At 38.4% G+C, this 16,094-nt stretch overlaps 1 protein-coding gene across 1 annotated transcript; it reads left to right on the top strand.

Annotated features, from left to right (window-relative positions):
• The first annotated feature begins 12,997 nt into the window (after nt 1-12,997).
• Nucleotides 12,998-15,725, top strand: LOC143535653 (uncharacterized). Its single transcript, XM_077029858.1, has 4 exons — nt 12,998-13,499; nt 13,603-14,364; nt 14,907-15,365; nt 15,478-15,725. The coding sequence occupies exons 1-4, from the start codon at nt 12,998-13,000 to the stop codon at nt 15,723-15,725; spliced, it is 1,971 nt and encodes a 656-aa protein (XP_076885973.1).
• The last annotated feature ends 369 nt before the right edge of the window (nt 15,726-16,094 follow it).

Genomic DNA, 16,094 nt, shown 5'->3' with positions numbered 1-16,094 from the left:
AGGTCTATCCGCTGGGCCACGAGATCCTGAGCCACCGGCGGCCAGGTAAGGCGATATTCTTTCCTCAATCCCTCAATGCTGTACCCGCTGCTGGAATTCCTGACCCGTCTTCTTCTGAGGAATCCTCAGATGCTCCTCCGTTGGTGCGGAAGAAGAAGGCTGCTGCCGGCGTGAAGGGGAAGGAGAAGGCCTCCACAGCTGATCCAGTGGTTCTATCTGACTCGGAGTCAGATAGTGAAGAAGTGGCGGGGAAGCCCGGTGGTGAGAAGACCACTGCTCCGGAGGCTACGACCGTTACCTCCGGAGAACCAACGAAGACGACGGTGACCGGAACCAAGAGGCCGGCTCCATCGGGTTCCTCCCCGCCCGTCCGTACGTTCAGGGTCAAGAAAACCCGTAAGTACAATCATAATGTCTGTAGATTTATCACTTCATAAATTTATCCAACACTCTCCTCTTTGTGCAGGCGTGGATGTTGACGCATTCCGGGGTGAAGCGCAGAGGAGTACCCTTCCGCCAATGACGGTAGGCTTGGTCAGCCTACCTGAGGCGTCGACCCAGGTGACCGCGCCTGCTTCCGCTGGTTCAGTTGCTCCTGAGCAGACTGTTCCAGCTGAGATGACGTCCCCGCCGGCCGTGAGTGCGATTTTTACAGCATCCTTCACAGAGCCGGCGGTTACTGCTGCTGCTGACTACGAGGCGGCGACCACGGCGGCGACCACAACGGCGACCACGGCGGCTGCCACCATGCCCGCGCCACCGGCACCGACAGCCGGATCATCAGGTACGCGCAGGGCTTCCCGCCGATCTTTGCCACCTTCCCGTCTGCCTGACCTGTTCGATGGATTTCCTTTAGGTTCAGGTGATGGGTTTGGCGGCTATCGGCCTGTCATTGACCCTACAGGTGCGTAGGGTTCCTTTCTTTTTCCCTTGTTTTTTTATCATCTTTTCCTTACTGCCTTTGTTTCTTTTGCAGTGTCGGATTCCAATGAAGTGTATGTTCCGCGATGGAACATACGCCGAGGAACAACCCTTCGTACCCCTGTGGAGTGCGTGGACTGGGCTCGCCACGCTGCTCCTCATGGTGCATTGGGGGAAGCCATGGCTAGCTACCAGGAGGGTAGGCTAACCAATGAGCTTCGGGTTCTCCAAGCCCGGATGCAGCCGCGCGTCGAGCTGCTTTGTCGTGAAAACGACAAGTTGAAAGCAGCTCGCGCCAAGGACGTATCTGAGGCGCGTGCTCTTCGGGAGGAGAACCAACAGCTGGCGGCAGCTGCCGCCGACAAGGAGAAGGCCTTCAAGGCCCTCGAGGTTGAAGTTCAGGCGCGACTCGAGGCCCGCTCCAAGGCTGCCCAAGCTGTGAATGAACAGCTTCGGCTGGCCAGGGAGACTGCGCGAAACGCAACCGAGAGGGCTGCCAAGGCTGATGCCGTTGCTGAGCCTTTGCGTGTGGAGAATGAGGAGCTCAAGGCCAAATTAGAGGCTCTCCAACGCGCTCATGATGCCTTGGCAATGGAAGATGCCAAGAAACTCCAGGAAATCCTGGACCAGAGGGGGGTGCTTGACCACACCGAGCGGAAGCTTAAGGGCGTCGAAGAGGCTGCCGCAAAGGAAGTTTTACTTGCCAACCTTAACAAGAGCGAAGCCGAACGCGCCCATAAAGAAGCTCAAGCTGCCCTCCAATGGCTTCTTCGAGAAGCGTTGCCTCAGGTATGTTTAGTTTTATCTTCACGCTTTTCTTTTGTAAGAAAAGGTTCCAATACTTGTGTTTTCTTTGTAGGCTGTGCTTCGGGTCTTTTCAGAGACCTCTTACGATGATGCTATGACCGCAGCCCTCAATGCTTCTCATGAGGATGGGGAAAAGGCCGGCTTCCTGCTTGGTCTAGGGTTTGTTGAGAAAGGCGTCCCGCCTTCCAACTTCCCTTTGTTCGATGTGGATACCGAAGCCATTTATGACCAAGCATTGAACCAATACGCCGCCTTCCCGCATCCAGTGGTGGAAAAGGTGGACGAAGTAGCTGCTGCTGATGATGGGTTAGCTGTCCTCAAAGCGTTCCTCGAACCACCCCGTTCTTCTGACGGAGCGGGTCCAAGTGGAAGCGGCCCTGAAGCTTGATCCTGAAGATCCCTTCCCATTGCTAAGATAGACTTGTATAGTTTTATTCTTTTAGGCGGGTAGTTACCCGGCCATTCTTGTAATATATTCTTGAAATATTAATCTTTTTGCGTATAAGATTGTTATTTCCTTCTTTGGGTTCCTTGCTTTATAAACTTATGACTTGCATACTTAGTTTAAATTAGCAATTTTCCAAGTGTTTAGAATAAGAACCTTTGAACGTGGTTGATAATGGGTTAAAGTTTCGCTTCCTCCTTCGTGATTGTGCGGGTAGAACCGTCACTTGCACTTGGTAGGATGGCTAAACTTCAACCTTCATCTGACCTGCGTGTAGGTTTTCCTTTTCAAAATTTCTAAGGCATTAAGATAAGTTAACCTTTGAACGTGGTTGATAATGGATTAAAGTTTTCGCTTCCTCTTTCGTGATTGTGCGGATAAGACCGTCACTTGCACTTAGTAAGATGGCAAAACTTTACCCTTATCTGACCTGCGTGTAGGTTTTCCTCACCTTTTGAGGATAAGTTAACATTTGAACGTGGTTGATAATAGGTGCGAAGTTTTGCTTCCTCTTTCGTGATTGTGCGGGTAGAACCGTCACTTGCACTTAGTAGGATGGCAAAACTTTACCCTTATCTGACCTGCGTGTAGGTTTTCCTCACCTTTTGAGGATAAGTTAACCTTTGAACGTGGTTGATAATAGGTGCGAAGTTTTGCTTCCTCTTTCGTGATTGTGCGGGTAGAACCGTCACTTGCACTTAGTAGGATGGCAAAAATTTTCCCTTATCTGACCTGCGTGTAGGTTTTCCTCACCTTTTGAGGATAAGTTAACCTTTGAACGTGGTTGATAATAGGTGCGAAGTTTTGCTTCCTCTTTCGTGATTGTGCGGGTAGAACCGTCACTTGCACTTAGTAGGATGGCAAAACTTTACCCTTATCTGACCTGCGTGTAGGTTTTCCTCACCTTTTGAGGATAAGTTAACCTTTGAACGTGGTTGATAATAGGTGCGAAGTTTTGCTTCCTCTTTCGTGATTGTGCGGGTAGAACCGTCACTTGCACTTAGTAGGATGGCAAAACTTTACCCTTATCTGACCTGCGTGTAGGTTTTCCTCATCCTTTTAAGAATTTTGTTTTGGACCATTCGACGCGCGGTTGTCGATAGGTTAGTGTTCAGTTTCTTTTCATGATTCATGCGGATAGACCGGCACTTTCATTTAATGGGAGAATTGAACTTTTCCCCTTCAACTGACCTGCGTGAAGGTTTGTCACGTTTTGGGTTCGTGCGGGTAGGACCGCCTTCCCATGCAATGACCTCACGTAATTATGCGGTGAAAACCGGCATATTGGTGTTCAGAAAAGTATAAATGTAAAATCATCAGCTTCGATGTTCTTAAAGAGAATCATTTCCATTAGAAGTGGCTCTTGGCCTTTTCTTTACAAATTGGAATTGATTTACATGCAAACTGTGTAAATGAGCTCCCTTCCATGTTGGGATGGGAGCGCCATCGAGCCGATACGCACCTGGTTCGGGATCTCGTTCTTTACGCAGCATGTAGTCTCAATGAAGCTGGAATTTTTATTCGTTTTCCCCAGCTGGGGTTCTACACGCATCCGCCTGCTCAGCCTTTATTGCGCCACGAGGTGCGCGAGCGTCCCATCTCTGACAAATGCTTCGACCATGTCTTTTACATCTATGCATTCTTCAGTGTTGTGGCCCTTTGTCTTGTGAAAGTCACAATATTTGCTCCGATCAGCATCGTGACGATGTCGGATTATCGGAGGTTTTGGCCACGGGAGCTCTTCAGTGGCGAATATCTCAGTGACGCTTTTGGTGAGTGGCGTCCATCTGGAGTTTCGGTGCGGCTGTACATTATCCCTTCCGCCCAACCGATGTTGCAAGCCGGATGAGGTGTCAAAGTTTACCCTTGACTGCCAAATGCCTAGCTTTCGTTTTTTATTTAGTCGGGCTGTGAGGACGTTGTCCTCTCTCGTCCTCTGGGTGTAGAGGTTTGTGCTCTGTGGGAGATCTTTACCCAGCTGCTTCTCCGTTTCCGCATAGCGTTTTGCTGCTGTCATGATGCCATCCCATGTGGATGGCATGCCATCTTTACCCGTTAGGGTGCAGATGAGCTCTGGGTCATGTGCGCCCTGGATGAAGGCAGCGCGAACAAGATCTTCGCTGATATTGCCCAAACTTAGCTTCTTTGAGTTGAAGCGAGTGATGAAGTTTGGCAGAGATTCATCTTCCTCTCGTATGCATTTGAGGATTGTCCATTGCTCCTCGGTATACTTCCGTTGCTGGCTGAAGTGTTGGCTAAACTTCTGTTGGAAGTCTGCCCAGTCGTAGATGTGGTTGACCGGTAGACGATCAAACCAAGCTCTAGCAGCCCCAACAAGCGTCATTTGGAACATGTAGCACCACGTGGGTTCCGTCCAATTGCTGACGGTTGCCCCTGCTATGAACCTGTTCAAATGATCGTCTGGATCAGATAAACCGTCATATGTGCCTATGTTAGGCATTTGTTTGGCACTCTTTGGGGCGATTGCTTCCGCAATGTCCCTTGCAAACTTGGACATTCCTGCATTTGCAACGTTTGGTCTGAACGTTTTTGAGAAGTCTCGTGGACTTCCACCTGTGCTTTTTGGTTTGAAGGCTTGTCCAAAATGCCTTTTCGGTTGGGATTCCGTTTCCTTACGCTTCCCTTTTGCCCTATGGCGAGGGTTCGCGTCGGAGTCGGATTCCTCCGAGTCATCCTCCCAGTACTCGAATTCGTCGGCCTGTTGCACGGAACGCAAGCGTTCGTCCAACTCAGCCTGGAATTCCTTTTGTCGTGCCTCCGCCCATGCCTTAACTTCATCGAGAGTCTGGCGGGGGAGTCTTCGTTTCTCAAACTGGGTATCGGTGGATCCCAGTAGGCGGTCATTTACTGCACTTGCCCCAGCTTTGGTAAGTGGGGTAGTGTTCGTAAAATTTACTTCACTTGCCCCGGCTTCGGTAGCCGGGGTAGTGTTCGTAAAAACTGTGTTGCCGGTATTCCCCCTAGTAGCTGGGGTTGTGGTTACCGGAATTTCTCTAACCATCTTTGTAGAAGTTTGAAAAAACTGGAGAAAATTGTAGTTCTAGCTTTATGCACGGATGGCGCCAATGAAGAAACACTAACCAGACCCCGGACAGATTACTGGTAACCTGGGGGTTGGAGAGATGTTTCCCACGAGGGGTTAGACCCTTGGAAGATGGTTCTTCTGATAACCTGCAAAACAGACACCGTGAGCTCGTCACTGAGAAGGGGGGGGTTCCTCCTTGTGACCACCCTCCGGCGTGAGAATCAGACTAGATTGCTCTTTAAATATAAAAGTATATTAAGAGATTGCTAGAGCAGATATCAGGTATATTATGATGATAATGTCGTAAGATAATAAGATGATCATACCATTTGGGGTATTTATAGCCGAAGGTAGGTTTCCAAGGAGGTATGGCCAGCTGCAACAGTGTTCCTGTTCATCAACAGTAGCCTACGCACGTGCCTTGCTGGTAGTTGGTGAGTAGGCAGCGGCTGATAGTGACCAGGCCTGCTGTATACTATTCCCTTTCCACCAACTGCCGGCTACGCACGTGGTATGACAGTAGTTGGTGAGTAGGCAGCGGCTAATAGTGATACAGTACAGGAGCATGCTGCTCGCCATACTGTATCAGTGAGCTGTCGTATCTCTGATCAGATCTTTCGCCCATACCTCGTCAGGTACAGTAAAAGATCCTTCAGTATACGGACTGGCTTATTTGGGCGGGAGTATTCCCCCTCCCGCCTCTGTGCGGGATTGCTCCCGGCTTGGCTCATTCCTTCAGGTGACACTGAATGATCGAGAGCTAAGTGCCTTGTGCGTGTAGCCATGCTGCGCGGGTGGCCTTCCCTAATGGCTTGTATCCGAGGCTGCGGGGACAGGCGGAGTCCTTCACCATTGGGAGGCATTTCCTGCGGGACCAGCTTGCGTACTGCGCGTAAGGACGTCACGTCTCTGAGCATGGTTGGTTCTGCGGATCCAGTTGGTCTCTGCGCAGACTTCCCTGTTTAAGGTGAGTCTTGCGGGTCCAACTGGGCTCTGCTGGGACCGGACTGTTCAACACCCCCCCCAGGTCTGGTTCGTGTCCAAAATCAGTTATGGTTTGGAAGGAGCCAGGCTTACATCAGTAACCAAAATGTTTGATCTGGTTCATGGATCGGTCCAATCATTGCACACGCGTAATTTATATTCAGTCTTTGGCTGCAAGTTCCTTATATTTTGGACAGTAAATAACATGCTCAGTTTATAGAGGGAGATGTCTTTGATTCACCTGTAAATGCATTATGATTCAGTAAAACAAGCAAAAAGGTAGAAACCAGTCACAGCCCAAAATATGGTCTAAAACACACTTTAAACCGATATCACTTACAGGCAAAGCTGCAGTTACAGTTTCTTGTGTTTCTAGAACAATCCTAGTACATTATCATATACCATAATATATCCGATCAAACAACTACTTACTGACAAGTTTATGATATGCATGACTTACAAGCAGCTCAAAAATAAAATTCAAAAAGTTAAAAGCCATCATTTGACAACAGAACAACCCGCTAAGCCGTACCCATACAGAGGTCAGGTAAAATAGGTTGAAACATTTATACATGTCAAACACTGATTAAAGCTGGTTGTGAATTTAAAAGTAATCATGTTATTCAACTTATATAATATAATAGATTGATAGCTGCAATTATATAAATAAAATATTATATACTAATATAAAAACTCAAAAAACTTAGGGTTCTGATAACAATAAACCTTAGGGCAATAGTTTTTAGTTTCATTTTCTGTTTTATTTTAAAAGAATCTTACTACACTATTAAAGCAACATATATTTTACCCACGTCATTTAACTAGGTTATCCACATAAAATGTCAAGTATACAATTTTTAACTAGGTTATCGAGTCATAAGCTTATGGAGGACGCCTGTAATAAAGCGTCCTGCTGATACCCATACTGTTGAAATCATACTTATGGACAAGGAGGTATAATAAACTTTTATTACCTATAATAACATACATTTAATACCCGATTCATATTTGATTTAATTTCTGATATTTTTCAAATAATGTTTTTACAGGGTTCGAAGATCCAAGTTTCTATTGAGAAACAATATTTGAAATCTGATTTGAAAAAATATCTTCAAGAGGGATTTTCCTTACAAATTTCCGAAGCTTCACTTGCTCGGAATGAAACTTCTGTGAGGTTTTGTGACAATCCCTATAAGGTTATGTGGAATTGGAGCACAAAGGTTAATGCGTGTGCGGATATTGGAGTTCCAAATAATGGCTTGTCATTTGCTTCTTTCCAAGATATCAAGTTCTTCAAACTTCCATTCAATGTTTCGATTGGTTAGTAAAATTGTTATTTACTGTTGTTATGTAATAAACAGTTTTTTTTACCTAACATATTAATTATATTTTCTTCAGATATTTGTGGATATCTAACTAATGTCGGTGAAGTAACGCATCGTAAAGTCTTTGGCAAAGATGCAAAGGCCATAATGATGACCATCAATGATATCGAGTGACAATTACTTCATACCTCTTAATATCTATAACTCAAATTATGTATTAATTTATTTTTATTTTTTAATTCAAATGTAACAGGGGCACTGCTTTGGATTAACCCTGTGGAATGAATATTGCGATCAACTCACTAATTTTAAAAAGGAGAATCCAACTATTCAGCCTGTGGTTGTTATCTTGCAGTTCGCAAAATACAAGGAATGGGGTGGTATTACTTCCCTTTCCAACCATATAATACTAAAATTTATTATTATATCTATAATAATGAACAAAAACTAATATGTTTTGACTTATTTTGTAGGTAAAGCATCGTTATCGAATATGTTTCATGGAAGCAAGCTTTTGATCAACACTAAGTTAAAAGAAATTCAAGAAATAAAACAAAGGTTAGGTCATTTATTGTTATACAATTTAAGAATTCTTTTCATTTATACAATTTTTAGTCTATCATAAATAAATCACTTTAGAACCCGTGTATTACAAACCAATTAAAATTGATTACATTTAATCACCGATTTAAGATTTCGGTCTCAAACTGTTAACTTTAGTTTATTGTTATTAACTTATTATTAAACTAAAAGAATGTAGTATTTAAAAAAACATAAAAACATATTTAACATAACATTTTAACCGTTATCTTCTGGCGTTTTTTCTTTTATTTCAAATGCATATTTGATTTTTTTTTCTTTTATAACAAACATGTTTTTAATAGATCTGTGAAAATAAACATTGTTACTTTTTTTATGTTATCATTTAAATAATTTATTCTTTGATTAGTGCACCTTTAAATAATTATAGAAAATATAGTTAAGTACCGAGAATATTATTTTAATACTTTTTTATAGTAATTATGAATGATTGCATTTAATGTACGGTATTATAGAGTAGGGTGTTGTAGGCTATGGTGCATACTTTTTTATAGTAATTATAGAAATTATAACTAACAATTAGCAAATAAATTTATATATAAACTGCATTTAGTTGATGTTTTAATTTGATGACTCCATTAATAAAAACATATACTGTCTTCTTTATTATTTCTTTTAGCTAGACCATTATTAAAGAAATATATATAAACTACATTTAATTGATCTCTTTATTTTGTTCGCTAACACTTGGTTTGAAATTTGTGTTGAATATTAATTTGTTTTGTGTTAACATACATGTTTGCTTTCTACTTTTTAACATCACCAGTTGGTTTATTTGATCTCTTTGTTTTGTGTTAACATACATGTGTTAAAATCACATATAATAATGATGCCCAATCAAATTAAATATTATGATTTAATATTAGATTGACATGTCATCCTCATTATTTTATTTTTTTAGAATTTACAATGTATCATATTTTAGCATATTGTAGATGTATTGTTTTAATCTTTTCGTAATAAATAATTTGTTACCCAACTTGCTTTCAAGGATAGATTGCGGATCAATGTCAAGCCAAAGTGTAAGCTGCGAAACTGTTGTTCACAGCATCAACAACGAATTTTTGGTTATGAATGAATTCAACTGTATCGCTGAAATTAATAAATTGAAGAAGGTATTAGTTTACAATTAAAAAGTAATTGATTATTTATATTTTTTATAAACTATGTACATTGATTAATATACTTTATTACATTTAACTGAAGGTTCAAAACGTGATTCTGCTCGAAACCATTAAATCTATTGAAAAAAAAGATTTATGGTATTATCTTGGTTGCTCTTATTGTATGTGTAAGGTAGATCAGGTGTGGACCCTCGGTCCAAAATCTGATGGATCATCGGAAACCGCTTTAGAATCTGAGATAACTTGTGGGTCAAAGAAGTGTAAAACTAGGGACACATCTATCATTCCGAGGTGTTTTTCTGATTTTTTTATTTAAATTTGTTTATATATTTAATATGCATTTCTTATAATGAACAACTTCATGTATATTACATTGATAAGTTCTTTTTTATTTTTTTTTAGGTTTCGAGTAACAGTAACTTTACAAGACTCTACTGGCGTTTGCTTTTTGACATTGTTTGGCGCAGCAGCAATTAAGCTTTTGAATATTTCTGCAGAAGATCTTATGTCCCTCTATGGCAAAGACCATACTAGCGACGCATTCTGGCCGTCTGAATTGGAAACTTTAGTTGACAAGAAACTCGCCTTTAAGGTGCAGGTCACAGAATACAACCAAAATAAGCCATCCAATTACTTTAAGGTACTAAAAAGTACTGATGATGTTGAAGTTATTGAGCAGCTTGATAAAAAGTTAAATGAATTGAAGGTGACGACACAAACTTTAATAATTTTACACACTTTATATAATATTTGCTTGCATCGTTTTAACTTTGTCAATTTCAAAATTTAGGATGGCGAGTCATTTTCTTTTGACATAGATGATTAGCAAACAATAAACCTTAAGGTAATTCTTATTATATATTAAACTATAATGCAGAAGTGTCTAACCTCAATCTAAAGCAATTAAATTTCATACCTTTTAGGAGTCGGTCTCATTTACTGGTCAAAATGAGACTCCTGGTTCTGTTTCATACAAGGATAGTGGAAAGGCGTTGGCTTTGGTTGGTGGTTCAACAAAAAGGAACCTAAATGAAGTCTATGATGTTGAGGAGTATGAAGCTACTTCATCTACAAAAGCACGTAATAAATCTAAAGGTCTCAATGCTACCTCAACTCAAAAACTTTTGATACCGAAATTGGAGAAAAAATAACTTTTATAGTTGGAAAAGAAATTCAGCTGTTGGATGATTTTAATTTTATTGTTATTTCGGATCATCATGTTTGTTTTGAACAATTAGTCTTTGGCATTTTGGATTATGTTATTGGTTTTGAATAATTATGCTTTGGATTTTATTTGGTGGTTATTTATTAAAGTATGGTTGGATTTATTTTCTTTTTGTCCTGAATTTACTAACTTTCACAATAGTGTTTTGGTCAAATTTTCATTTACATATTTATTTTAATGCATTATGATAGTTAAAAGATCCTAAAAATACTAAAAAAATATTATTTTTTATGTACAATACCTAAGCACGATTACATGACGCCAATTCCAAATCGCAAACGTCCATACATGAGGTTTACATTACAAGGTTAAGTCTTATTATTGTTTAAATTATTCTTTCATATAAATTATTTTCAAAAATCAATATCCTTAATTTTGGTTACTTTTCAAAATCCACTACAGATTTACTTAATGTCTCTAATACTACAAATGCCAAGGAACAACGCAACAGGAGAAATATGAAAATGGATTCTAAGAGATAGAAATCATATTCAAATAATCTAAACAATGGTTTGCCAACAAATTCCAAAGGTACGTTGTAGAATACAAATATTCATCATATTATCTTTTTGAACTAATTTTGGATTTTCAACAAAATAATTTTTCTATAACTTAAACTAATTTTGGATTTTCATCATAATAATTTTGGGTAATCTTATTGTTTTTTAACTAATGTATTGTAGGAAAGGACAACATTCAATTTGGTTTAACATCGCCACTTGAAAATAGATGTATGTCTTCACAAAAAGAAAATATGCTTGGCATATCAAATGAGGTGACCCCACAAAGGAAACTACCTAATAATTCATTCACAGATGCTAGAGGTCCTTTTTCAGACATTACAAACGGTATTCTTTATTTTACTATCTCAAAACTTATACTAATTTGGCCCGTTTAAGTATTTATTGATTTTTATTTTGCAGCTAAATCAAATTTCAATAACAGATCGACTACGTCCACAAACTATAATAGTCCTTTAGCTATTGTTAAAACTTTTATAACTTCCACTACAAATCTTTATCCGCAAAACTCTCCCAACATACTTGAACCTGGTAAGTATTAATTTTATTAATTAACACATGTTTAAGTTAATTTCTATAACAAAAGAATTATGTCTTAATTTTATAGAATGCTATATCTAACCATTACTTATGTTTTATAAAAGAATTATGCCTTTATATATCTTTTGTAATACATACAGGTTCAGGCATTGTCATGGATAATACGAATTACAAAGAGAAACGCAAAGATGGGAGAATCATTTTGGATTCTAAAAGAGAGAAGTCTGTTTCCAATCAATCAAGCCACCGACTAAATAGCCGTTCTCTGATTTTAAATAAAGCTCAAGTTTCCAAGGGTATGCTAGATCTACTTATGTTAATATTTTATTCTATAATATTTTATTTTTAATTAATTAGTCATCAATTTAATTTTACAGGTAGATCAAATTACAATAATGTTTCAACGGATGCAATTTCGAAAGGCATACTTTAAGCAAATTGTATATCCTATTATTTGTCTATATATACTTTTTTTTCATTTTAAATATTTTTGGTTACAAATTACTTGGATCATGGTGATCAAAGTGTTGAATGTGAAGTATGCCATGCGAAACTTTGGGCAAGTGAAGCAAAACACTCTAAAAAATGAGCGGTTTAACATGTTACTTCTTATGTTGCCATTACGGGAAAGTTGAGCTTCCAGATTATAAAGAAACGCCTTAATGTTATCAAAATCTTTTTACTGGTGTTGATCAGAAGAGCAAGTTATTCATGAAGAACATACAACGTTACAACTCTATGTTCTCTTTTACTTCTATGGGTGGCAAAATTGACAAATCTATTAATAGAGGTAATGCTCCTCCAATATTTAGGTTGAGCGGACAAAATTATCATTCTATGGGAAGTCTTCTTCCGGTAAGAGGTTCAAAACCAAAGTTCTCTCAACTATATATATATGATACCGAAAATGAAGTTTCCAACAGAAGAGGTGTTTTCGGGTACGATTTACTCTTACTTTGTTTTAAACAATATTCTCGAATTCTGTTGATATTTATACTTAACTAATAATATCTTTTTTCAGTGATTCAACTATTGCGTCCACATCCTCTGATGATAATGATGATATTGAACTTATCACTTATTTGAAGATCATGTTAGATTCGAACAACGTGTTGGTTCAAACTTATCGTATGGTGAGAGACTGTTTTAAAGATAGTCCTCAGGCGGAAGTAAGGTTACGCCTTATTGGAGATAGACAACAAGATGGTAGGACATATAACTTACCTACATTTTCTGAAGTGGCTGCTTTGATTGTTGGAGACATTGGTGACTGTCTTGAAAAGAGAGATATTGTTGTTAATACTCAAGAAGGATCATTAAATCGCATAAGTGAACTTCATCCTTCATATATGCCGCTTCAATATCCTATTTTTTTCCATACGGTGATGATGATTATAGGGTTGACATATATCATAGAGCTGTTACTGAGATAAACAAAAACAAAAGAGGGCGATTGACAATGAGGGAATTCTTTGCATATAGAATTCAAGACAGAACAAATAATTTCTCATTGATTACAAATGGAGGAAGGCTCTATCAACAACTTTTAGTTGATGCATATATGTCAATTGAAAGCAAGATGTTGTTTTATATACGATGCCAACAGAAAAATCTTAGATGTGAGTCATATGAAAAGTTAGTTAACCTGCATAACTCTGGAAATTTTGATATATCTAGCATTGGACAACGTGTAATTCTGCCTTCTTCATTTATGGGTGGTGCACGCTACATGAGGGAGAACTACTTAGATGCTATGGCGATATGCAAGTGGTTTGGATACCCGGATTTTTTTATTACCATGACTTGCAATCCAAAATGGCCAGAAGTTAAAAGATTTTTTAACCACAAAAACCTGAAAGCTGAAGACAGACCTGATATATTGTGTAGACTGTTTAAAATTAAACTTGACTCATTTGTCACAGACTTAAAGGAGGGTTTGTTGTTTGGGAAAGTTAAAGCAGGTATGATACTATGCTCTTTTAATATATATTTGACTTAATGAATAAATTTTAGAAATACACTTTCTAATAACAATGTTTTTAATGATGTAAATTTTGATTGCAGTTGTTTACATGATAGACTTTCAAAAGCGTGGATTGCCTCATGCTCACGTTTGTGTCTTCATGCACCATGATTACAAGATTAATAATGCTGACAAGATAGATTCGATTATTTCTGCTGAGCTTCCTAACAAGCAAGAAGATCCAGAGTTGTTTGACCTTGTAAGCGAGTTTATGATTCATGGGCCATGTGGTGCTGAAAACATGAGTTGTTCAGGCATGATTAATAAAAAGTGTTCAAAAAACTTCCCGAAAAGTTTTTCCGACCACACTTCTGTTGATTCGAATGGATACCCTGTATACAGGAGGCGTGAAGATGGAGTTTTTGTTAAAAAGTCTGATGTAAACCTAGATAACAGAAGCGTTGTTCTGTACAACCCGAAACTTTTAAAAAGATATCAGGCACACATAAATGTTAAGTGGTGCAATCAATCAGGGTCGATAAAATATTTGTTTAAATACATCAACAAAGGTCCAAATAGAGCAACTGCTTTCTTAGAGCAAGGCGGTGACACAGAAGATGTTCCTGAACAACCGGTTGACGAAATTAAAGAATATTATGATTGTCGATATGTGTCTGCCTGTGAAGCTTCATGGCGTATATTTTCATACGAGGTCCATTATAGAACACCATCTGTTGTTAGACTTCCATTTCATCTTCCCGGACAACAACAAATTGTTTATGGTGAAGATGAATATATTGACGATGTCGTCGACAAAGCATCTGTTTCAAAATCAATGTTCATAGATTGGATGACCATAAACGGTATGTATCCAGAAGCTCGAAAGCTCTCTTATGTCAAGTATGTTTTCTTTTTACAAAGACGGACATCTATTTTCAAGTGACGATGTTAAGCCTAATTGAACGTTGTCCTTATCTACACTAAATTAGTTAAAAAATCAAAATTATTATGATGAAAATACAAAATTACTTTAAATTGTTAAAAATTATGATATGAGCATACAAAATTAGTTCATAAAAATAATATGATGAATATTTATAGTCAACAACGCACCTTTGGTATTTGTTGGCAAACAAAATTTGGTAATTAATTGAATTTTATTTCTGTCTCGTAGAATCCAATTTCATTTTCCTTTTTTTATATTGTTCCTTAGCATTTTTAGTATTAGAGACATTAAGTAAATATGTGGTGGATAAATAAAATTATCTAAAATTATTAAAAGGGTATTTTTGGAAATAATTTATATGAAAAAAGAATTTAAACGAAAAAAAGAATTAACACTATAATGTAGTCTTAATGTATGGACGTTTTCTATTTGGAATTGACGTCATGTAATCATGCATAGGTGTGGATCCAGAAGCTCGAAAGCTCTCTTATGTTGAATTTCCTTCCCGTTTCATTTGGAAAACTCAAGAAAGGAAATGGCAACGAAGAAAAAAAGGTTGTTCGATTGGTAGAATTTATTCTGTTTCACCTGCGGCTGGCGAAGGATACTATCTACGAATTCTATTAAATAAAGTCAAAGGTCCTACAAAATTTGAGGACATTCGCACAGTTAATGGTAACATCCTTCCGACCTTTAGAGACGCGTGTTATGAGCTTGGTCTTTTAGACGATGACAATGAGTATATCGAATGCATTGTGGAAGCAAGCAATGCCGGTACCGAGTTTTACTTAAGAAATTTATTTTGCACAATGCTAACGTGTGGAAGTTTATCAAGACCTGAAATTGTTTGGGAGAAAACATGGAATTATTTGGCAGAAGATATTATTCACAAACAACAGCAGCTTTTGGATTGTCCGGGTATTATTTTTTTAACAATAATATTAATATAAAAATGTCTAGATGTTTTTTTTTGTCTTATATGTTGATCTTTGAAAAGAATGAATGTGGTTATTTTGTTATTAAATTGCAGGACTATCAATTAACGAGGAGCAAATCAAGAATTTGACTTTGCTTGAGATTGAGAAAATTCTGCTTCGTAACAATTCCTCATTAAGAAGATTTAATACAATGCCGTTTCCGATCTTGAAGCTATGGACTCTGCAAATAATCGACTTATTATTGAAGAGATGTGTTATGATCGTGAAAGTTTACAGCATGAGTTTGATACTCTTTTTGTCTCACTTACAGATGAACAGCGCGGTGTTTATAATGAAATAAATAAGGCTGTTGAGAAAGAAAAAGGTGGTGTGTTTTTCGTTTAAGGATATGGAGGAACTGGTAAAACATTTCTATGGAAGACGTTAGCATCATCGGTCAGATCTAAAGGCCTTATTGTCTTAAATGTTGCTTCCAGTGGCATTGCTTCGTTATTATTGACCGGTGGCCGAACAGCTCATTGCCGGTTTAAAATTCCAATCAATTTAACTGAGGATTCTATTTGTTCTTTTGATCCTCAAAGCGAAGTTGCAGATTTAATCAAACAAACCAGTTTGATTATTTGGGACGAAGCCCCAATGATTCACAAGCATGCATTTGAAGCTCTGGATCGAACTTTTAAGGACATTTTAAAAAGTGATAGCCTCTTTG

The sequence above is a fragment of the Bidens hawaiensis genome, unplaced genomic scaffold (assembly GCF_021521415.1).
Source record: "Bidens hawaiensis isolate Kalapana, Puna unplaced genomic scaffold, B.hawaiensis_p1.1 tig00010570_1, whole genome shotgun sequence".
NCBI classification, from domain to species: Eukaryota; Viridiplantae; Streptophyta; class Magnoliopsida; order Asterales; family Asteraceae; genus Bidens; species Bidens hawaiensis.
This window is presented reverse-complemented; position numbering and strand designations above follow the sequence as displayed.